General features: G+C 38.3%; 1 protein-coding gene across 5 annotated transcripts in view; it reads right to left on the bottom strand.

Annotated features, from left to right (window-relative positions):
- Window positions 1–25,957, bottom strand: part of CDK14 (cyclin dependent kinase 14) — a 732,611-nt gene that overhangs the window by 230,062 nt on the left and 476,592 nt on the right. For all 5 annotated transcript variants that reach the window (XM_059171073.1, XM_059171070.1, XM_059171071.1 and 2 more), the window contains one exon: window positions 18,944–19,064. In XM_059171073.1, coding sequence (XP_059027056.1) covers window positions 18,944–19,064 — 121 coding nt within the window. The remainder of the gene's footprint in view (window positions 1–18,943; window positions 19,065–25,957) is intronic.

Raw genomic sequence — 25,957 nt, 5'->3', positions numbered from 1 at the left:
ACATCAGTGTGTCTGTGTTGGTAAGAGGAAATTAATTAGATTTTTATTAAAATCATAGCTTGAGCTTTTTTCTACCTTAAAACGAAGAATGGAGACCTGTGCGCCGGAAGCCCCCACCTGCTCGCCGATTCCGTATCACACCTCTGTCCACGAGCTTTCTTCAGTCCAGGCACGTGGCTCTGCTCTGTTCCTGAAATACCCCGTCCTCCTCCCCATTTCACCATCTGCATATGAACTGCTGTTCCTCCTCCCAGAACACATTTTCCCTCACTCTGTGCATGGGTAAGTGCTTCTTGTTAGTCTGGAGTCAGCTCAAACAGCTCCTTTCAGAAATGTCCTTCCCAGCCACCATACATAAGGTGGGTTTCCCCTTCCTGCCCAGGCTCCATGTTTCCCCTCCATCCCCTAGTTTGCTTCCTTCCTCACATCCAGAGGATATTCACTTGTCTTTGCTTTTTGGGGGTGTGTTTCCTCTGATCCTGTTAGACCAAGATCAGGGACAAAGTTGTGTGTTCACATCATCTTGTTCCCAGGGCAGAACAGAGGGTCAGCACATAGTAATGGCTCAAAAATATTGGTGACTGAACAAATCAAAAGCAATACAAGCCTCCCGCCCTCTCCCCCTACTACCAAGTAAGAGCTGAGCTGAGCAACCTGGTTTCAGAGCAGAGTATGGAGGCAGGGACAGGAGATGGATGATAACTTTACAATGGAGAGAGCTGGGAGACAAGACCCTAGCCATATGATCAAAGGTAACCTCACCAGTGATAAGTCATGCTGCTAGCAAGTACCCTTGATGGGATGTGATTAAGAAAATCTACTTCACCTCCGTGGTCTTTCTCCCCAAAACATTAGATTAACCCAAACTGAGGGACAGCCGCCTACAAAATGCCTCATTGGTACTTCCCAAAACTGCCAAGGTCATGAAAAAGCAAAGAAAATCTGAGAAACTATCATAACCCAGAGGAATCTAAGAACACATGACTACTACATGTAACATGCTATCCTGGATGGGATCCTAAAATACAAAAAAGAAATTAAGAAAAACTAATGAAATCAAAATGAAGTTGTCTAGTTCACAGCAATGGAACACTGTGGGGGCCTCAGTTGAGACAAACGAACCATCTGTCCATAGCACATAGAGCAGTGGAACAGGTTAACAACAGGGGAAGCCAAGTGAGGAGGAAACAGGAATTCTCTATTTTAGTTTTTCTATAAGTCTAAAACTATTCTAAAATTTAAAGTTTAGTATTTTAAAAATGAGAAGGACTGCATCTCCTTGGAACTGTATATAGAATTGGTCATTTTAAGCAGAGGAGCTGTACCATTCTGAGTTTTCACTATATGAGAGAAAATGAACCTCTGTGCACTTTGATGGACTTTCCTTGGAAGCAGCACAAGCCACCTAGAACTGTGGGCTAGATCGCAAGATGTCAGTTGAGGTTTGACCTGAAATAACTTGGGCAGCAAGCTAATCAGAGATGAATTTTGATATAAAGTATTTGAAAACTGATATGCACACTCTCTGGGAAAGGAATTCAAGATGAAAAGTTTATCTGAACTATTAAGTTTGGAGCATTAGCAGGGAGGGTGAATGTAGAGAAAAAATGGCATTCCCAGAGAAGGGGCAAAGGCTTTTCTCCATAGAGCAGGGAATGGCTAGCTCACCACCACTTCTCTGGGAGGCTTCCTGATCTCTAAGACTGGGTTAGGTCCCCTAGCTCCAGCTTCTCATGATACTTTCCACAACTGTAAAGTATTTACTTATAAGTGCACCAGCCACCATCATGGTACTCAGAATCAGAATTTGGTCTCTTACTTTGAAAGACACAGCTCAAATGAGTCAAAGTGGTTTTGGCCATATAGCAGCTCCTGCCCCCACCAGACCTGAATGAGATGGGGTTAGTCAATACTGTCACCAGTTAAGATGCACTGTACCTGATTATTAAAATCCCATTGGGTAACTTTATATCTTTCAACAAAAACAGGGATTCAAGAGACCCCTCAGCTCTTATCTGCATCTGACACATGGCCTTTCAAGTGGCGAATACTCAATTTTCTCATGAAGACATTAGTGTTACAAGATGTTAATTAGCCCAATAGATGATTATCTTACATGAAGAAAAATAAAACAGGACTTAAGCTTATTATTTTTCTTCTCGGCATTAATCTTATTCTGGTCAGCAAAAAGTAAAACATTGTCCTCCTTCTTTCCTAATTCTCAGGGGAACAGTCTGGGTGCAGTCCCAGGACACAATGCAGAAGTACTTAATATGTTTTAAAATAGGGTACAATCAAAATCTCAAAAAACAAAAAAAAACAAAAAAACAAAACCAAGACAAAACTAAACAAAAAAAGAAAAAAACCCTCTCCTAGATTTGAGCTTCTAATCCCATCTATGTATTAATAGCAAAGGCTTGAGATTCCTTAGGATGGAAAGCTTTAAGCAGACAAGTGACAGTTCCATTCTCCAGCCTCAGAGCTTAACAACAGAGTCTGGGTGGGAACATGGCACAGCGTCGCCAGTAACCTGCCAGCTCACGCTACCACGAGGAGGGGTGACCTGTCCCTTCCATGCAGACTTCCTTAAATGCACTTAGGAGGCCTCTACTCAAGTTCAGAGAATCATTTAGAACCAATCGGAGCTAGCACCATTGTCAAAACATTTGAAAAGAGGGCTGAAGACAGACAGAGTGTCAAGCGGCTTCCAGCAGGAAGAAAGCATATGAGAAGAACCATAACTCAGAGCAAGTTAGTTCTTTTGCTTTTCTCTCCCAATATTCACCTGGCACCAGAAATCTTTTCAAAACCTATGTGTCAGTCAGTAAAAAAGCACCTGAAGTTTTGCTTCTCACCCTTTATTGTGTATGCCAATCAGGTGGAGACCTTAGTAGAACACAGAATTCTGACTGACTAGGTCTGGGCTGAAGCCAGAGATCTCCCATTTCTTTCTTTTTTAAATTTATTATTGTTTATTTTTTCAGAGAGGGAAAGAAAGTGAGAGAGTATGTGGAGTGGGGGAGGTGCAGAGGAGAGGAGAGAGAGACTCTCAAGCCGGCTGCACACTCAGCATAGAGCCTGACTCGGGGCTGGATCCCATAACCCCGAGATCATGACCTGAGCTAAAATCAAGAGTCAGATACCCAACCAACTGAGGTGCCCAGGCACCCTAGGATCTCGCATTTCTAACGAGCCTCCCAAAAGCAATGCAGATGCTGCTGGTCACAGGACCAGAAACTGAGGAACATGAATACAAAGGAATCTAGGTAATTCTGTTTTGAAAGGAGTTGTTTTGTTTTGTTTTGTTTATCCGGGTTAATTTTCTAAATGTGTATTCAGGCTCCAGCCAAAGGAACAACAAAGAAACAGCAGACTGGTGAAGTAAATTAGATTAAATGCTAAACACAATCTGAATTTTACACACTGGGATGCAATACTAACTCAGAAAGGTTCCATATTAATTAACCTAATAGGTAATTTTATTTAGCCATGGTTCACTGAAATGCACCATGACGCAATTAAAGCCAGTATGATCTGACGCGCCAAGGTGGCCGTTTATTTATCTCACTTTTCTCTGTTGGAATGTATGTATTTGTAAAATGGACCAAAGAGTTTAATTCCCTAGGAGGTTAGCTTCTAAAAGATCAAAATTTAAAATTTTTTTTCTTTAACTTGTGAGAAAACTTATTACACATAACAGACGTGATCTTTTCATGTTGGCATCTGCAGTATTTGAAAAGTGAAAGATTAAAAAATTACACTCCACATGCCCTTGGTGACTATCGAAGGAACTGGATTGATTAAACTGTCACTCATCATTTACTGTGTGGGTTAGTGGTTCATTAGGCACAGATAGGCACAATATATCTTAGTCAAATACTTCTGTGGCGTACTTAGCTCTCAAGAAATGAAAACAAAACCCAATAAAACCTTAGACTGTGTATAAAAGCTTATCTCAGAAAATATTCAACCCAAAACAACAGACCTTTTATGTAAGGGGGACGCTAAGATTTATTCTTCAAACTGTGAAACAACTTAAAAAGCTGTACTTACAAATTAAACATATCAGGACAAAAATTAAACAAAAGCAAAGAATGAAGGACAGAAAATGAATGTAGTTCAGTAAAGCCGAGGCCCAGGGTGACCTGCTGCTAACCCAGAAGGAGGGAACAGATGGGTGAGTAGAAGCCGCCTTCTCAGCGTCCACACCTGAAATAAGATTTAGGAGGAAGATCAAGAAGCCCACCTACCTTACAGCAGCAATGGCATTAACGCTCCTTATGTTACATACAATAATTCTTGCTCACATTTTAATATGCATATATGTATGTATTTTAGTATATATGTTTCATTATACATATATTTTAGTACCTGTGTGTGTGTGTGTGTGTGTGCGCGCGCACTGAATCATATGGCAGAACTGTATTTCTGCTTTCTGGTCCAGTTACCTGAGCTAGACACTTGGGAATCCTCTGAAACCCTTGCCTTTCCTGTATTACTTTCATTCTATCATCAAGGTGCCATAACCTAACTATCCCTAAGTATTTCTCCATGTTGGTCACCAACCACTTTCCCCCTCCCTCCGTTCCTTCCTTTCTCTCAACTGCTTCTTAAACTTCGTCCTTCTACTTTACCCACAAATATCAAAGTAGGTTACTTTTGCCCATGGCATGGCCTATGTGTCCTTTAACCCAATTCTGTCAACTCTGAAAGATGGGTTTGACCTTTCAGCCCAAGTGATTCCTGCTGGATGACATTTTCCTTGACTTCCCTGCCTCTCCTCACCTAACCACCAAGGGTAAGTTTATGACCTTCATCTCTGAGCTGCGGGTGTACTAACTGTATACCTGCAGTTAAGCTTATCACACCGACTTTCTCTCTGCCCTTGAAAGCCTGGATGGATTTTTCTTCTCTTTGTAAGCTCCTGGACTGGATCTAAAGTTCGGTACAAAATAAGTGTTCAGGGGCACTTGGGTGCCTCAGTTGTTAGGCGTCTGCCTTTAGCTCAGGTCCTGGGATCGTGCCCCGTATCAGGATCCCTGACCAGTGGGTAGCCTGCTTCTTCCTGCCCCACTCTCCCTGCTTGTGTGCCATTTCTCACTGTGTCTCTCTGTTAAATAAATAAATAAAATATTTTTTAAAAATAGGTGTTCAATAAAAATCCTTAAAATGAATGAATGAATGAATGGGTTGCATAAGCTTGTCTGAAGAGTGCACATAAGAAACTGCAGTAGAGACAAGAACTTGATTTAGAACTATTATGATTATCATATTAAATGCAAAAAAAAAAAAATCAGCTCAGCAAAATATCTAAACCAAATTTCACCAAAATATCTAAACCCTAACTTCATTTGTAAGCTACTCTGAAGGAGTTCCAGCAGTCTCTATGGAAACCTCTGGTTCGGCAGTACATTTTCCTTGAATGCTAAAATCTAGAGCTGGAGGAATTTTAAAGAGTATCTAAGACAATGTTTTGATTTTTGCCTGTAAGGAAATTGCACTACATGTTTAAATGTCTTAGTTTCAGTCCCAGAACCTGAAAAGGTGATTCTGAATCCTGGGCCAGTGATCTCTCCGTGATACCACGCTGCCTCTCCCTAGTTAGATGTCTGGTGAGATGAAAAAAAGAAGAAACAGAGATGGCAAATTGGTTCTCATTACTGATGACACAAATGCTAATGAGGGTAAAAATAAAACAAAATCAGATCTTCAAAATTAAGGTGCGGGCAGAGAAAACAATAAAACTACCCTCAAAAACTGAAGTCTATCATTTTTTGCTCAGTGCAAATAAGATTGTTGTGGATGTTTAAAAATGTTTGAAAATTCAAAACCAACTCCCACAGATAATGAAGACCCCAGAGATAAAACCTTAAAACAACAGCCACGGGTTATATAGATAAGTGGGACTATTCGGACAAGGAACATGTTATAAACTAGTCACAACACAAAAACATAAATAGGTAAGGCCCTTACTGAGGGCTACGGTAAGGAAAAAAATGGAAGACTCAAAATATTCCATTGAATAGCAAAAAATAAACAAAAAACAGTGTTTCTTGTACTACGGAACAATACAGGAAGAAAGAAGTCCCATCTGATTAGTCATTTAAAATGCTACCAGTGAAAGCACTTCTCCAAGGAATAGCTGTAGACCACGCAGGACAAGAGAAAACAAATTAATAAGCTTTGCACATCTTTAATTTCTGTTTATATGACAGCTGATGCAGAACAAGGAAGTTATAAGACTTCTCCATGCAAATGTATTAATCCTCCTGTAATAATGTGAAATGAGGAATCAGGAAAAAAAATTGTTCATTAGTAATTCTCTTAAAGATCAAAGCAAATGACATACTCAAATCTTTTTAGACAAGCCGTATTTGCACACCATGAAGAGAAATCGCTGCTGAAACCTCCAAATAAATTACTCTATTATTCTGTGAGGAAAATTCTGAATTTCAATCTGAAGGGATTTTGGTTACTATGTTTAGTTCCAGTCATCACGTGGCAGAGCTGGACTCTGATGGACTATGGTTAAGAATGTTGGCATGGGTATTCCTAAGATATATGACTGCACAGGTGCTATGTGACAGTAAAATATCTGACAACCATCTGATATTTTAGATAATATACAGAAGACCTGAGGGCAAAGAGCCTTCCATTGGAAATCCACATTGTCCATTTTTTTTTGTGAAGTCTGTGGGTTTTGTGGAATATTCTCGAAGATATGCTCTGGAATGTGGCTAGGCAGACTAGACTATTGGTAGCACCAGTGGGTGCTGTTTGAGGTCAAGGACCAGGTCTTTTTCATGCTTGAAGCTCTGGATATTCTTTACTGTTTTGTTGAATGAATAAACAAGTGAATAAAGATACTCCTACTGTGCAAGGGAGATCTTTGAGGTAAGAAGCCTGCCCTAGGATTCCAAAGGGTTTGTTTTGTTTTGTTTTGTGTCCCCTGTGCCACCACCGACCAGCTAATATGGGCAACATAACCAAGGACCTTCAGATTTGGGGGGGAAGGGGGTTAAATTAGGCATAAAATAACAATATAACAAAAATATGTATTAATTTCACTGGGTTGCTAAAGCTCTGAAACCGTTTCTAAATTAAACATTTAGGATTAAATGACAAATAGATAAAAATGTATATAGTTCATGTAATAAATTGTTAAAATTGTAGAGTTTACAGTAGGCTCTGAATATATCCTGTTTTCAGAGGCAAACATGGTACAAGCTAGCAATCAAGGAAGAACCACTGAATTATCAATGAGAAAGAATATAAAGGCCTTGCCAAGCTCTACAGAAAAAGAAATTATGTAAACATTTCATTCTTAGAATCTACTGTCTCTATGGAAATACAGAGAAATATAAATTGCCATAATAAACGATGACCAGCTCACATGTGTATAGGAAAAGGAGCTGCTGAGACCTTTCTAGTCATACCATGCTTCAGCTGTGGGCCCATCTGAGGGTACATACATCCAATTCTCCAGCCTGGGACCTCAGGCATCTCATGCTGGGGTAAGGAACTGAACACCACCTCCCCGCCCCCTGCCTGTGTCTCCAGGCCCTGATGCACGGCTTGCCAAACCTCCAGTCCAAACCTCTCCTCTCCACTCCTGCCTTGCTTAGAGCCAGAAGGAATGAAGCTGGGGCATCCAGAGACCAGAGGGAGAGGAAAGCAGATGGGAGAGGCGGTGAGAGGGGTTCTGCATAGGCTAAGTGGCTCTCAGGGATGGAGGGCTGCTCAGATATCCCCTAGGGGAAACCTGAACAGAAGAGGAGGCAACAGAGGGAAAAGACCCTGAGGTCTGGTTTCCCCCGCTTTGGCCTCATTAGAGTAACAGGAATGAAGAACAGAGGACCAGGCTGCCAGCTGTCTGGCCTTAGCCATTCATGGCCTAACACCAAGCCCACCTCCTTGCCTTGCTTCCCAGCACTGGGCCATGGTTGCTGGGCCTGGCCTGGGTATTTTTTGGTATTTGTAAACATCTCAATGGAACAGTAAAGCATTTGTTGTTTTGGAAAAAAAAAAAAAATACTAAGTGCCTATTGTAACTATGGGTAAGTTTTATTTATTGTTATGTTTTTTATTTTTTAAAGATTTTATCTATTTATTTGACAGACAGAGATCACAAGTAGGCAGAGAGGCAGGCAGAGAGAGAGAGAGGAGGAAGCAGGCTCCCCGGTGAGCAGAGAGCCCGATGCGGGGCTTGATCCCAAGACCCCGAGATCATGACCTGAGCCGAGGGCAGAGGCTTTAACCCACTGAGTCACCCAGGTGCCCCTTGTTATGTCTTTTAAAGATTTTTTAATTTATGCATTAGAGAGAGAGAGACAGAGAGAGACCCTGTGAGTCCACGAGCAGTGGGGAGTGTCAGAGGGAGAGGGAGAAGCAAACCCCCCCGTCCCCCACTGAGCAGGGAGCCCAATATGGGGTCTGATACCAAGACCCTGGGATCACAACCTGAGCTGAAGACAAATGCTTAACAGATTGAGCCAACCAGGTGCTCCTGGTTTTATTTATTTTTTAATGGAATTTAGCAGGTTGATTTTTGTTATTTTAGTTAAGTTTGACTTTAATTCTTTTTCTACTTTTGTATCATTTTTTAAAATTCCCTAGTGACACCTTTTACCAATATGAATCAAAGGACACTACATTTGAAGAACAAAACTGAAAAAAAAAGAATCTGAATTCCTGTCACATAATACAGTGTCTAAAATCAAAAAAGCCATTAGTAAATTTAAGTTACATTAATTCACACAGCAGACTACCAGTAAATGAAAATGTGGTTCTTAATTAAAGTACACTCCAGATAATGCAGTGTCCTGAGGAATTAATTTACAAGTGTCACAACACTATAGAAGTCCCTACTTCCATGGTTCAATGAACAGTATGAAGCAGACGTCCAAATCCCTTTACTAACCACAGTCACACAATGATGTTTATACAAGCTCTAGTTGCTCCACAGTTACATTTCCATTCAATCATTCCTTTCCTGCACACATCAATTAACAGTCCACCCTTTTACCTTCGCTGGATTAGAAACTTTATACTGACGGGAACATTTGCTGGAAGAGTTTTACTAACGCTTTTGCTTGTTTTAATAGCAAGCTTATGCTGGATCCACACAGGCCACAGAGCCAAAAGACTGCTTTCTGCAGCCAATTCTTTAAATTCATGCACAATTTTTATCTTTTTAACAACTATCACTTCACATTCTATTCTCTTTCATCACTACCTCCTCAAAAAGCATATACTTTCTCTTTAAGTTTATTTTCATGACTAAAGTTGTCATTATGTCACAGTTTAAAATGCCAAACAGTTTAGTGGTAAGGATGACAAATGTCCACTGTCACACTAAGTCCTGGCGGTCAAGACAATCCCTCCTGCACTGTGCTGTGTGATCGGCTCCCACCAATTAGCACCTACAACTCACGTCTGTGTCTAAGCAAAATCACAAATTTCTACAGGGCAAGGGTCTTAGTAGTCAATTGTCCCTAGTTAAACCACGAATGTTACATTCTCAAGAGTAGGACATGGGCAAACTGTGCACAGACGCCCCCTCCTTCCCTAAAGTGACATAAATGTCAGTTAAGGAATAAAATTTTAAGCAAGGATAAAATAAATAGATGAGGAACCACCAGTGGATGAAGAGAGAATTTTTTTCAGATGTGGATGAAGGTGGCAAATCTAGACTGACCACAGACAGTCACAACTTCGAGTTATAATCAGATTATTTACTTAGGACAACTCAGAAAAAGCTCAGGACTAGGAGATACAGTTTCTAGAAAGTGTGAAGATGACTCTGCAACCAGAAATAGAGAGGAAACCTCGAAGTCTGTACAAAGCAAATGACCCACAGGTGTTCTCTGACCATCTTCCATCCCAAACCACCAGCAGGGCACCAAGTGTTTATTCTCTGGAGAACTTAAATCCAAAAGGCCTCAAACTGAGAATTAAAGAGATCGGGGGAGGCACATAGCTGAGAAAAGGGAAATTAAGTGGAAAATATGTTTACTGGCCCATGTGACCATCAGCTCCCCTCTCCTGTCCTGCCTTGAGGATGCTGGATGCCAGGAAATCAGCATCTGAGCAAGAACAAAGACTAGGCCTTCAGACACTGACTCTATGTGTGGATCTCCCAATGAAAAGTCTGGTTTTTTGACTGAACAATATATATAATAAACTGATCGGTCAACTAGTACTCCCTAGGTATACATAAAGATTTATAGTGCCTCGTTTATAAAAGTAAGTGGACAACCAAGGATTCCTCCCAACTCCATATTTAAGGAAAGCTTCCAACAGAAACCAGAGAAAAGGGAAATGGGCACTTATATACGGCAATTAAAAATTTTTAAGAAAAGATGAAAAGTTTGAAAGATGAGAAGTTGTAAAATAAGAGAAAAAAATGTTTTTTTAAACTGTGGATTAAGTTAGGAGCTTCAATATCAAACTATTACAAATTTTCCCAAAAGTGAAAACAGGGAAGATGGAAGGAAATAAATCATTTTAAAAATTCAGGAACTTTTCTAAGAACTCCATCTTCATATTGAAGAGAATCTACCCAGCACCAATGTAAAAAAAAAAAAAAAAAAAAAAAAAAGAGGGGCGCCTGGGTGGCTCAGTGGGTTAAGCCCTGCCTTCGGCTCAGGTCATGATCTCAGGGTCCTGGGATCGAGTCCCGCATCGGGCTCTCTGCTCAGCAGGGAGCCTGCTTCCCCCTCTCTCTCTCTGCCTGCTTCTCTATCTACTTGTGATTTCTCTCTGTCAAATAAATAAATAAAATCTTAAAAAAAAAAAAAAAGAAAAAAGCAACAAAAGGACATTATCATGAAATTTAAGAATATCAGGAATAGAAGAGTCTAATATTTTCCAGAGAAAAAGTATGAGGGGGCATACAAATGACTGTGAATAAGAATAGAATCAGATTTCTCAGTAACAATAGCAGAAGCTCTAAAGAAATTAAGCAATGCATTCAAAATTCTGAGGGAGAAGAAGAACCTAATTATATACTCAGCCAAAGTTTATCAATCATGTGTAAGAGTGGAATAAAGACATTGTGAGAAAACTAAGAATTTGAAAATTGTATCTATAATACATTCTTTTTGAGCATACTAAAGAAGGAAGACATGGAATCCAGGAAATAGGGAATCTGGAACCAGTAAAGGTCCAGAAGGAAAATGAATCTAAATCAGAACAGACTTCAATAAGTTGATTACTTACAGAGGTGTAAGGGAACCAATAAGACATACTAAAACACTAGGAGTCTAGCAACACCAGAACCCATTACGGGCCTTACAACTAATAGCCATATTAAAATGGCCGAGAATTAAAAAGGCCAAGTGTTAGTGGAATCTATTGACAGCTAGAGCCATGGAAGAAGGGTTTACTCACAGAAGTTATAGTTAATCATTTCCAGAAATGTGGGTAAAGAAAAGAATTAGGTTCATTGCCTGAACCCAGCTGGGAACCAGTAGCCAAGGTAGCTTGGAGGATGTACTTCCATAGGGGTTAGCCATTCAGGACACATGGCAGGGCACCAATGGGCAGAGCACAGATTTGGAGAGGGAAAAAAAACCATCTTAGGTCCTACAACAATAGTAGAGGGGCAAATGGAAGTCACAACATGACAGATATTCAGCTCTGTTAAAGCAAGGAATCAGAGAGCTGAGAGAAAAGTTTCAAGGAAAAGGTTGGGGGAGGGAGATGTCAAGAAAATTAGATGGGATTGATAGATTTGCTATGTTTGAGCATTTGTAAAGTATTTTTCATATGTAATTGACAAATATTTTATACCTATAAATAATGAACAATAGGAGCAACGACTAGTAAAAACCAGAGACAATCAATGAAGTCCAGGAAAAGCAAAAAGGTTACAGAAGAAGGTTACATAATCATGACTACTTCTTAACTTACCATGAATAATATTTACATACGAATGTGTCAAAATGTGATACAGACTCTTTCCTGCTAGCATGAGGTGAAGGTGGAGTGGGGGGAGGGTAATGGGAGAAAATTAAATCCTCATCTACCGTAACACCTACTTAGCAGATAATGTCTAAAATAATAAATCAATATATAGCAATATGAACAATTTCTTAAGACATATGGAGGGAGATACTAAGAGAGTTGAAAGTATTTGCTTCTGGGAAATAAGAGGGTTAAGTATGGGTGAGGTGGGAGTTTACTATTTTTGCTGTTATTACCGTTGTAATAATAATGTGGCTATGAGTTATTCATTATACCTGAAATAGTTTACTGATTTGGAAAATGAAGATAAAGACAGTTAAGGGATTTGGTCAACCAATATCACCCTCTAGGTAAGGAGTGGCAGAGACTAATTTATGCTTCTAACGTGTTTTCCACTACAACTTTGCCTCTCCTTTACACAGCAAACCACTGCTAGTTACGTGATTGAAGAACTCATTTCAGATTCCTACATGACCAAATATATAAATCAAAACATAAAAGGTGCTAGTGTACATTCAATGTTCTCTAAATCTGAGGAACTTAATTTATGTAATTCCAAATTAAACACATACATACACACACAAAAGTAAGATGAGAAGAACATCCTTGGCCAAAATTCCTAATTCTCTAGATATAAACAGTATGTTAATCTCCCTAAAACCAAATGTAGCATCTTCCATTTCTTTGATGTATCCTGTAGCACCCTTGGATGCAATACTTCAACAGAAACACAATATATTTGGGTTAACTGATTAATATATTAAAAGCTGATAAGAAAACTATTCTCAGCATTTGTGGAGTTTTAAATTTTCTAAGGGGTCTCACATTCAACCATCTCTTAGCTATTCTCACAAACCAATGAGGCAGCTGAATATACCAAGAGCTTTCCTAATATTGTGAAACTTAATCATGGTGATTGGCTCCTCAAAAATCATCTAAAAATCCATTTGTGGAGAGCCATGAACTTTGTCAACTTTGATAAAAATAGGGAAATTTTAATTTATTTTTAAAATAGTCAGTAGTGAAGACTACACATAGTACCTCATTTTATATATTATTATTCAGTAAAATTATCACTTTTAAGTGACCGCACATAACCATTAAAAACACACATACACTGTTTCTCTCATAAACATACACTGATGAACAAAGAGGGGATGTAAAAACCATAACCATGCTAAGCTTTTGATAGAAAAATAGAACTGGTCCCTCTGCACACCAAAGCCATTGCTAAATTCAACACTTTGGCAGCCACTCTATAATACCATAATAATCTAACACTTAAGACTTGTACTTTTGGAGATAATTCATCATTAAGAAATGTAATAGAAGTTTTCTACTTAGGAATCATGAGTTTGCAGCCAGCAGTCCTTAGGTCTGAATTAAGCACTCAAATGCATTAATGATCTTCTGACTATTAGTATTTAACAAATTATTGCTCTAGTGCTTTATGAGAAAGATGGCCACATGCCACAGTTAAGTCTCCATTTTTCACCTGTTGCCCTAGCAGAATAACTATTAACTTTCAAAAGTATCCTGGTATGGATCCTATACTACACGGTCTTCCTAATTTAAGGGACTCTAGTAGTAGAAATGGGCTCAGAAACTACAGTTGCCTCATGAGCTCAGCTTTCAACCACCTAGATGCCTGTCTGACTATGCCCTGTTCTTTTGTTATGTTCTATTGCATCATCAGTGGCTACATCAGTGTCATTGGGTCATGTATTATGTAAGCAAGTATTATTTGAATTCTCAAGAGCTCTTAAAGAGCTGTTACCTTGGACAGTGACTGATTTGAATCCTCTTTGGTCTTATGAACCGATTAGTAAGAAAATGTGTAAATAATGTTGACAGATAGATGAATTTATGTAGCTCTTGCACTCAAATTCTCATTCTTATTACCATTCTTTTTGAATGTATACAGTTTTTTAAGATTTACTCATTTATTAGAGAGAGAGAAGGAGAAAGAGAGAGTAGTGGGGAGGGGCAGAGGGAGAGGGAGAAAAAGTCTTCAGTAGACTCCATACTGAGTATGGAGCCTGACGCAGGGCTCGATCTCAGGACCCTGAGATCATGATCTGAGCCAGGCACCCAACTGACTGTGCCATCCGGGTGTCCCACTACCACTCTTTCTAAAGTGGATTCATTCATTTTAGTAGGAGTGGTAAATGAGTAATGGTGAGTTTGGAAAATACATGCCAGCATCGATACAGGTCTCGTGAAAATGGATTCAATCCAGTGATTCACATTTTAAGTTTATTTCAAAGAAATTCCTCCTTGAATAAAGTTACATGTAAAACCACATGACACAGAACACTGACATGAGTGGAGAAAGGCAGTCCATAAACCAGCTGAGGGAGAGTGAAAGCCACCTACTTTATTCGAAGCACATAAAGGATCCAAAATGACTCAGAGCATAACCTAAATTATAAAAATGGAATTTTACCATATTTGTGTTTCAGAATCACTTTATTGGTAAAACAAAAACCAATTTCTTAGAAATCATCTTAAGAAGAGATTATGTAAAGAAAGGGCTTTGCAATGAGTTAGCCCTAAGTTTGCATGTTATCTCTATTTACTAACTAAATGAACTTTACTATCTTACTTAGTCTCTCTGTGTTTTGTTTTCTTCCACCGCATCATGGTGCACTAGGATAATAATTAACATGTAAAAGACAAAAATGCAGAATAGAAACTTAGAGTACAGTTTGTGTCCAATAAGATATCTATTATTGTTACTATTATGATTACTATTTCTTAGACTCAATTACTATTATTTCTGTCACTCAGTTTCTCAACACAGGACCTCATATAGAACAAATTTATCTTCAGGATGGGCACTCTAGTAGAACTTCTTTATGATTCTCTCTCTTAAAACACTGGAAAACAAACCTGAGTCCTAGGAAGTCCTTATTTTATTTCATAAATTTCCCTGGTTCAGGAGCAGTCATTAAGGATGATGGCAGAACTCCATACATTGCCAATATGTATGGTGATTAGTCTTATTTAATAAAAATCAATGCTACACAGCCTTATAATACTCAATAAATAGGCAATTTCTTCTCTGATCTATGCAAAATCAATTTAGAGACAGACATTTTTCTATATATCAAGACTAGTATGGAAATTTTTTTCTAATCACCCAGCTGCTACAATGTTAAATAAATTAATTTTAATCTTAAATCAGAGATGTAATAGAGAAAAGGATGATTTAATATGCAATCTCATTACATTTGACAGGCTTATTTATAAATGATTTGCCCCACATTTTGACAAGCATAGTTAATATGTTAATTAGCTTTTAAAAAGATGATGAAAGGAAGAGACGGGTGCGCTCTCGTTCTTCACATGTTGTGTTGGGGAACACTGTCACTGATGCCACAAGGTAGAGCCACAGACATCGTGGCCCCAGAAGCACTGTGATGTTGATGAGATACTATTATTTATTAGCTACATTAGTCACCATATGTTAAAAATTAATCCCTTAAAATAATCCCAAGTGACCTTCCGCTTTAGAAAACAAATGCCACTCTAAAGACATTTATGAGCTTCTGTAAAGAAACCTAAAGCTTATTTACAGCAATAACATCCACGGCTATAGCATAACTCCCCAACAGGGGAGGAACTACACAGATAAGCTGCTTTTCACGCTGGCACTTCTTATAATGTGGTTCTCAGTCCTTCACAAGCCTTTTGGTTTAGAAGCTTAAAGATGATTTCTTATGCCTTGACTTTGAAGAGTTATAAAATCCAAGAATTAAGAGAAGTTATATATGAGACAATGTCCAATTTGATTCCTCTGCTTAAATCCTTCGTCATGGAGGGAGACAAAAGTATCAAAACCTAGGTTTCCTGCTGAGTTCTCGAACTGCACATTTGTTTCCACACTGCCACGGTCCTGGAGACCTAGAGCAGTAAATCATCTCATGGAGCGCTCTGATTTTCCATCACTTGCTGCCGATGTTAATGCATATGTGTCTTCATTAATATTTTTATTGCCTCTGGCTATTTAAACAGAAAACTGGGAAATGTAACACTGTGTAGGGATCGTTAGGTTTTAGTTACTACCCTACTGCCCCAGGATGGTAAATGAACTGGAAAAATAGCCTGAACCCACTTCCACCTGCCTCCCCGCTATTGTCCGTGCATTCATATTTGCACTTCTCCTTGGTGCAGCTGAGCCATGACTCAATTACAGTCCCATGTCTCATTCTGTGAATACCCAGCATCGATGTCATAGATTATGCAAAAATCAGTGCCCTGTGAACTTCTAACTGAAAATATATATATATTTTCTAGGACTTATAGAATAATAACAAAATGGCTTTTAGAAAATGGCTTGGGATGAAATTACAGTCAGAATGACAGGCACAGCGTAGACATAACTCAGATTTTAGGGCTTGAAAATGGAAAGCCAATAAGCATAGGAACTGCTCAAACACAACACATTTACTATTTGGTTTTGGCAATGAATAACCTTGGCATGCAGACAAAAGGGCATTCGGGGTCTTCTATTTTGTATCAGTTTTCCTCCCTTCCCCTTAAATAATAGTCTTCTTCTTATGCTTTATTATGTCTCTGTTTAAAGCAAATTGGCAGAAAGAACCCAAGCCTTCTTCAAGAGGATGAACACACACACACACACACACACACACACACACACACACACGTGCACATGCAGACACATGTGAAAGAAAAAAGGGTGGGTGGGTAGAAATCAAATACCATGTATCAGAAACAGACATATCAGCAAGTCATAATCCATGTGGTTCTTTGTACTTTAAAGAGCACTTTTAAAGGTTTGGAAAAAATTAGCCAGTAGTGTATAAGAAACAGCTTCTTCCGATTATGAGTGTAGAGACTTAACTGGACTGCCAAGCACTAAAAGACGAAACTGGCTCCAAGCCACAAATATTTCCAAACTATGTTCTATTAGCAGAGTCCTTAACTGACCTCATTGAAAGGCAACCTAGAATTTTCATACTCAAAAAATTAAAACATTCCATAACTCAAGAATATTAACTAATGATTATAACTCAAGAATATTAACTAATGATTATTGATATAATGATCAACTGTAAGACAGGAACAACAAAGGGAATGAGAAAGACAGTAACTGATATCCTGATAACTGACATTTATTTCCAACCTTTTCCTCCATTATGACTAATGATCAAAATACTTCTTTTGCCCAAGCCTCTGCCTAGTCTTGGGGAAAAAAATTTTGTATAAACAACCATCCTAAAAGAAAAAAAAAAAAGTATGATGAAAAAATGAATTGGCTCAGCTTCTTAATGATAGATGGTCAGCTTTATTCTCAGTGTTTTGGAATATGCATTAACTTTGTATTAAATTTATTATGAGGCATTACAAAATTTATGACCATAGATTTTAGGCTGTTTAGTGACCCAGATTCTTTTATAGCTCTATTGAAAGCTACAGATCTACACCCCATAAAAATAAATATATCCATGTGTACATAAAATGTTGCATATATTTTCAGTGGCTTCACAGATTCTGAAATCCTATTCGGCTGTGGGGGAGGGGAGGGCTATGAAGGGGTGGAGAGGGGAGGGGTTGCTGGAGCCTAAATTAAGAAAATCTACACTGTGCCCTACATCACAAGGAACTTGATTGTTTTCTTACTGTAAAATGTTTGGATCAAAAACATCAGGAAAGATGCCAGGCCTCATTACAGCCTAATTTACTAAAAGCCAAGATTACTGAGGGAAAAACAGTGAAGTAAGTACTCGGCAGGAAGATAAACAACGCAGGCTGAAGTTTTATAGAGGTCATAAACGTTGTAAGAACATGTAACTGAATTTCATACACGGGAGCATAACCATTCATGGAAAGTGATTCCTATGATAAAACAGCACAAGTGCAATGTGATTTGTTTCACTTTGAACACAACCCTGAGTCTAGAAAGGGGATTTTTCTATGAATAGAGGACATTTTTGAGTCTCTAGAAGACTTTCCTGAGTACTAAAAGATTATTCCCTTATTTAGATCACATTAGATTAGAAACTCATTATACTTTATACTTTAAGATTTTTAAAAATTATTTATTTGAGAGAGAGAGAGCAAGAGCACAAGTGGCAGGGAGGGGCAGAGGGAGAGAAAGAAGCAGACTCCCCACTGAGCAGCGAACCCGACACAAGGCTTGATCCCAGGACCCTGGGATCATGATCTAAGGCAAAGGCAGACTTTTAACCCACTGAACCACCCAGGCACTCTGGGAACTCATTATCCCTTATAAATAATAATTATGCATTAAATCTTGTCAGTCTTTGGGCCTCCTAAACAGGTTTTATTTTAAATTAATTTATTATTATTTTTTTATAAACATATAATATATTTTTATCCCCAGGGGTACAGGTCTGTGAATCGCCAGGTTTACACACTTCACAGCACTCACCATAGCAGGTTTTTAAGTTTTGCTAAACCACCATGTGAAACTGAGACTCTACTGAAATTTAACTTACGTGATATTTCTAAAAAGTAATTGTTTTGTTTCATTTGGAATGATTTGTACCAAGTTCTCAAGAGTATACTACACCAAATCTAGTGACTAACAGTTACACCAAATTTTTAGACTACTTATCTGAGCTTTGTTGTTGACTGGAAACATGCTTCCTACTATTTCCAATCCACGCTGCTGTTTGGAGATACATGCCTCCTTGTTACAAAACACAGCTACGAATTAAGACCCTCAGGGAGAAAAATCGCTGTACTGACAGAAAAGTATCTCCGCCCCTGTCCATTAAGAACGATTCCCAGACACCATGTGCAAGGGAGCCTCTGATTAAGGAATATTCCCAATCATGTTTTTTAAAAAAATCCCGCAATCCTGCCACACACAGGCCAACACTCCTGAACCATTAATCTTCATTCAAACTGTTAGAATGTTTGTCTAGGCATGACCCAGACTGCGCATTACAGATAAATTAGCTAGAGTAAATCTTCCATTTCTCACCACATGTCAAGGCAGGTGGAATATTCTGTCGAGCCCAGGAGGACATCTGGAGGTCTGTACCACAAGGTAACTACTTCATTGGAGTATGTGTGGCTAGGGACAGATTTTGCTCTTGCAAGACCTATAGATTAAAGGAAACACAAAGAAGTTTAATAGGCATTAATAAGACAAGGAAATTTTAATTTGAAGGCTCACAGTTTTAAAAGGTCAAACATGACACTGTAATACAGAATCACAAATGCAATGTTGAGATTACTAGAAAGGCTGGGGAAAGTACATTGCTGCCTACGTGTTTCAAATAATGTTAGTAACCAATAATCACTTATATTTCCTAATCAAGCATCATAAATCTGATAAAATTCCAGAAAAGTTTCAAACAAACAATTCATAAACTATTAGACATTACTCAGAAGCTTAGAAATCTCCTGGACTTTCCGAAGGAAGTTTCATGGAACCCTAGTTCTATGGGTTTTAAGTAAGTATTTTGAGAAAAGATTCCAATGTCAAATAATTTTGGGAAAAGATGGTTTAAAAAGTTAAAACAGGTCTTCATACTGTGAGGCTTCTTAGTGCCCTTCATTTTTCTAAAATGCATTATGAATCTGAAAGAAGAGAATATGATGTTTTTCTCAAAGGGCTGTCCCAAAACTACTATTTCCTTTCAGTGGTATGTCAAATACTTACTGGAAAATGTTCAGGAAACTCTATTTGAAAACCACCTACATAAATAACGATAAAGGAAGAGTTAAGTTTGGAACATAGAGACGATGAGATGCCACAGGATAAATTAAGTGTTTTCTAAGAACTTTAAAAATGAGAAAATGGTCACAGTAATATGTTAAGTGAAGAATTATGTTCAGTTTGACCTCGTAACAGTAAGTACTTTAGCATAGAAAAAAGACTGGCGGAAACTATCTGAATGTCTTCAGTGGTTAGCCCTGGAAAATGGGATTATCCAGTTTTGGGTTTTTCTTTTGTTGCTGCTATTGTTTTGGGGAGGGGTACAGAAGAAGAGGGAGAGAGAGAGTCTTAAGAAGGCTCCACGCCCAGCATGAGCAGGAGGCAGGGCTTGATCTCATTACCCTGAGATCATGATCTAATCCAAAATCAAAACTTGGATGCGTAACCGACTGAGCCACCCAGCCGCCCCTCCAGTTTTTTTTTTCTTTACTAAATACATTTTTCAAGGTTTTTTTCCCCCAAGTTTTCTACAATGAATATGTAACTTCTTTTAAAAATCACAAAATCTATAGATGTCCTTTCTCAAAAGAAAAAAAAAATCCATGTGATAGCTTTCTATATGGGTATGTTCATTAATAACAAGTGAAAACCGTTATTTATCACTGTGAGGCTCAAAGCACATATAACATTTTTATAATAAATGTACCATAGCACATTCATTTTAATGTTGATTATTTATATTTTTATGTTACTATTTAGGAACATGATTTTTCTACTGTTTATTAAACACTGGATACTCCCTTTACTGTATTATATGAAAATGCTAAAATTAATAGGACAGCTGACAAGACCAATAATTTCTAATTAATTCAACTACAGTTATAATAACTCATTTTTTTCTACAATTCAGTTTTTATAATAATACAATGGTATACTGGGGTGCCTGGGTGGCTCAGTCCTTAGGCATCTGCCTTCAGCTCAGTGATGATCCCAGGGTCCTGGGATCTAGCCCCACAATGGGCTCCCTGCTTGGTGGGAGGCCTGCTTCTCCCACTCCCACTCCTTCTGCTTGTGTTCCCTCTCTCGCTGTGTCTCTCTTTGTCAAAAAATAAATAAAATCTTAAAAAAATATAATGGTATATTATAAATTGGCTAATGTTGATAAGTATTCAATATTAAAACACAGACTATACACAAACATACATACATATATATATGGTACCCAACTTTTCTGCACCTGAATGGAACAACTATTTTTTTTAAAAATATTTTATTTATTTATTTGACAGAGACAGCAAGAGAGGGAATACAAGCAGGGGGAGCGGGAGGGGGAGAAGCAGGATCCCCGCTGAGCAGGGAGCCCAATGCAGGGCTTGATCCCAGGACCCAGGGATCATGACCTGAGCCAAAGGCAGACGCTTAATGAGTGAGCCAACCAGGTGCCCCGGAACAACTACTTTTAATAACAGATTTACATAGTAACCTCCACTTTTCTCTACAAAGTTTTAACCTACCTAAATTCAGGTAAAACTGCACAAGAGGTAGGACAATTAGATGGTAAAGTGTTTCCAGAATTTAATAATTCCATCAAAAGATTTAGTTCCTCAAATGAGCACGTTTCTATACAGAGACCATAGAGCTAAGAACAAGTCCTTGAAATAGGTTCTGACTTGTTCCATATGCTCTCATCAAGTGAAATGCGATGCCAAAAACATTGAGGCTGGATCCCTCAGCTCCTCTAAGACCCTCTTGACAGAAAACTAGGCTAGAAGAAGGAGAGAATGAAAAAACTGAGATCTTCTTTGACAGTTCAGAAGACCAGGCTAATTAAAGAAACCTGTGGTATTTCCAGGTTGGTATTTTTGTTTTTGTTTTTGTTTTTTGGTATTTCCAGTTTTAAAGAGAGAATAAGACCTCAAAATAACCTAGAAACAGTATAAATCTAAATAACTATATGATTTCAGATCAAGTATGTTTACTCTGAATATAAGTTTGTAAAAGTGGTTAAATATGAAAAACATAAAAAGGCAAAGTTCTTTGTTTCCATTATTCTCCCCCTTCTCACAAGTTTAGGTGAAGGACTACCCAAACACCGCTGACATGGGTCATGTAGCTCCCAAATAAAGAGTGAAAATGAGCTTGTAATATCTAACTTTTTAAGGTGTTAAGTTGTTTTTAAATGGTCTGCATATTAATGTGTCATATTGAAGAATCTTACTATATTTTAAAGACACACTCCTCTGCATTGCTTGAGAAAAACTCTTCTACCACCTCACTTTAATATAGTTAATTTAGACATTTTCTTGTGGAAGGTGTCCTATATGATGATAAACAAAAGGCTTTCATCTTAAAAATATGACTGTTCAGTTAAAAAGATATACAGATCCCCAAATTTTTCAGGGAGGAAACAAATTATTAAAATGAAGAATAGGGGCATCTGGGTGGCTCAGTGGGTTAAAGCCTCTGCCTTCGGCTCAGGTCATGATCCCAGAGTCCTGGGATTAAGCCCAGCATCGGGCTCTCTGCTCAGCAGGGAGCCTGCTTCCTCCTCTCTCTGCCTGCTTCTCTGCCTACTTGTGATCTTTGTCTGTCAAATAAATAAAATCTCAAAAAAAAAAAAAAAAAAAAGAATTTAAAAAAGGGTATACCCTGAAGTCGGAATATATAACAATATTTTTAATAAATATTTTTGGTAAAGATATCGCCATGTATTTACAGTCATGCATCAAAACACACTTACTCATGCAGAATATATTAAACTGCATCCTCCAGCTGAAGGAAAAACTATAGGACAGGATTAATTAGCACAGCATGTGTGAAAGCTTTCTTTCTCTGTTCCCTGTCAGTTGCTATGGTTACACTACAGGAAGAGAGCTACACCACCTTTTAAAAAGGATGAAGTTCATGGGTTATTATCAAAACTTCTTATATTATGCTTAGTTTGAATTAAAAGTCAAAAAGCAAAGTGTAATGCTCAACAGATGAGTACAGTTATTTGCACAATACCACTTTAGCTGAGTGTGTGCGTACGAAAGGGTGCATGTTCCTACGGGCACTTAAAATGGCTTACAGAACAATCCAGAGTATCCCACTTTAACACATTATCATTTCTAACTCATGAGAAACCCTAGACGAGAGTAAAAAGTCCTGCTGTTCAAAGCCTACTGCCAGTTATTCCAAGTTGGGCAACCTTGATACTAGCTAGCACAGAAGAATTTTAGACTTCCAGATGAGTTAAACTTTATAATTAACTTCTTACCCAATGAAAGAATCCCTTTATATTATCTCTATAACATGGTGATCCCAACATCGGCTACCACCCTGAGCCTGGTTTTACCCTCTGGCGGGGCACAAAATAAATCGTGTGATAGATAATGCTTCCAAAATTCGACCTCAACAGACTAGTAGTTGGTTAGCATCAACCAATGGACACCCTTCAGGCCTTATCTAACAGTTCTGAAAGCTGCAATGGACACTGCTGGCTACTCCTCTTCTTTTAAATTTATTCCTTTGACCTCTCAGATAGGGAGTGGCGTGGTCTCCTGGGATCTTCCCCCATCTGCCCTTAACTGCTGGTTTTGTCAAGGATTATCAAGTCAAACCAGTGCTTTCACAAATATGTATAACGAACGGTGGCTAATGCCATGTTTTGATGTCATCCACAGGTGATTTCTCACAACATCTAATCTCCAACTTCCATCTGTCACAGGTTTCAGATCTGGAACTATCCCATTCCTCACTAGGCATAGGCATAAATATATCCTATGGGCACTCAACATGACCCCAACCACAAGTGCCTACAGCCATCTGCATGTCAGTACAGGAAATGCGCTATGAGTCCAGGAGTAAATGCATTTCACTAGTAAATTGTTTCAGTTTCCAAAAACAGGAAACTTTCTCTTAGCTGTATACAGATACATGTTAGATTTTATATTCCACGCACACTGCACACCTCATTACTCTTTCAAATTCCAATGTATCCCTTGCGCATGTGGTAAGACTGGCTAGGGATTGAGTAGCCTCTAATTTTATGAAGAAAGTTGCTAAACCTAGGACAGGGGTTCAAGAATGATAACTCCCATGTCTCTGCTCAATTCTTTGACCAAGGAATTGAGAAAGAACTGGTAACAATGACTCGTTTCTTTTTAATTAAGTGGAGTAATGGCAAAAGAAAGATGAGCTTGCAAATATCAACTGAAATATGCTATAAAGGCATAGGTTCCACCATATCCCACAGGATGTGCCACTCTTTTGTGTCTCTCAGTAGTTTTGTTTTTATATTACAGCAACTCCTACGTCTTTCTCAACATACCTCATTCCCCAAACTAAACAATCAAAAAAAGAGTGTCTTGCTCTTAATCACAAAATCAGTATTTCTAGGAGAGCAGCTCTTTTCTTCACAACTTGATTCCAAACAGACACGAAATACCTGGGTAATATTTTATCATCTGGCAGTTTAGGCTGGAAAGGAAAAGACTTCTCTATTCAATGAGCCAGTCCATAGCGTAAGGCATATATATATGCCTCCCTCTGCATATATATATTATATATATATATAAAATAGACTTCTCTATTCTATGAGCCAGTCCATAGTGTAAGGCATATATATATGCCTCCCTCTGTCCTTTATATATATATATATATATATATATATAAAACATAGGCATATATATGCTTATATACATACACACACACACACACACATATATACATTTTTTTTTAATTTTCCATAGTCCTGGAAATGGGTCAGAAATGTCTTTTTTCATATAAATTTTTTTAAGGTTTTATTTAAGATTTTATTTATTTATTTGACAGAGAGATCACAAGAAGGCAGAGAAGCAGGCAGAGAGAGAGAGAGAGGGAAGCAGGCTCCCCACGGAGCAGAGTGCCTGATGCGGGGCTTGATCCCAGGACCCTGGGATCATGACCTGAGCTGAAGGCAGAGGTTAACCCACTGAGCCACCCAGGTACCCCTTTTTCATATAAATTTTTAATGGAGTCCCCTTCCTCCTGGAGGATTTATATTAATATCTTGTGATGTGCTAAAGCAGTCTGAAAATTCTTTACTGCTGCTCCTAGAATGTATCCATCAACAACCATCACACAAAACAAAAAGTATTTTCTTCTGGTGTCCTCCAGAGTTCTGGCTTCAACCTCTTCCCTTTGTACTTGACAACGTTTCTTGGGTGATATTATTTACTCCCATGGCTTTAGTTACTCTCTGTAAGCTAATGATCCCAAATAAATACCTCTAGCATCAATCTTCCCCTTTAGATTTCTATTTTTAAAAAGTACACTTCATCTTACATGGGTATCACAAACATTTATCCTGCCCTTAATTCTCCAACTAATGTTTTCTCTTCCCGTGTTCTAGAACTCACCACTAAACATCAGCATCGGGGCTGCTGGGTGGCTCAGTGGGTTAAGCCTCTGCCTTCAGCTCGGGTCATGATCTCAGGGTCCTGGGATAGACTCCCGCATCGGGCTCTCTATTCAGCAGGGAGCCTGCTTCCCCCTCTCTCTGCCTGCCTCTCTTTGTACTTGTGATATCTCTCTCTCTCTCTCTGTCAAATAAATAAATAAATAAACCTTAAAAAAAAAAAAAAAAAAACGTATAAACATCAGCATCCATCCATTCACCAAAACCAGAAGGCTCATTTCATTGTAGGTTCCTTCCATGTATAAAATTACAAAATTCAACATATTTTACTTTGTAATTTCCCTCTTTTCTTCCTCCTTAGGTACTCCTCATGTCTTGCTGGATTGTTATACAAACCTCAAGTCTGTTCATGGCAAAATTTATGAATTTCAAAATACATCCTAGACAATAATGACCTACACTTGTTGAATTTAATTTAACTGAAAACTAAAATTTGGTTGAAATATTTTTTAATGTGAAAAATAACAAAAGACTTCAATGCTCAATCTTTCTCGATAAGCACTATGAAAGCTTGATTTTTCCAATCTCCCTTGCCCATTTTTGCCATCACAGGGAGCAGGAAATGTGGATATTTGAGGGTACTTTAATATATTTAATATCACATGGTATTGCTTAAAGCGGAAAAAAAAGTTTTGGAATTACAATTCTTTCCTTTGATGAAACATCTTTGTTTTCCTTTCCATCCAGATTTCTATTTTAACAGAAGCTAGTCTTTGCAGCATTCCAAAATCCCTTAAGAATGTTTTGATTGGCAACTGTTAGAGTCTTTCAACTGAATAATAATATTCGTTGAAGATAAATTCTAATAAAATGAAATTAAGTGCAGAAGGCATTTAAAGATATTAAGGCAGTATTCTATTTTGCTCTGATTTTATTTACTTATCTTTGAATTT

The sequence above is a fragment of the Mustela lutreola genome, chromosome 4, assembly GCF_030435805.1.
Source record: "Mustela lutreola isolate mMusLut2 chromosome 4, mMusLut2.pri, whole genome shotgun sequence".
Taxonomy (NCBI): domain Eukaryota; kingdom Metazoa; phylum Chordata; class Mammalia; order Carnivora; family Mustelidae; genus Mustela; species Mustela lutreola.
Note: the sequence above shows the minus strand (reverse complement) of the source record. Positions and strands in the feature narration are given on the sequence as shown.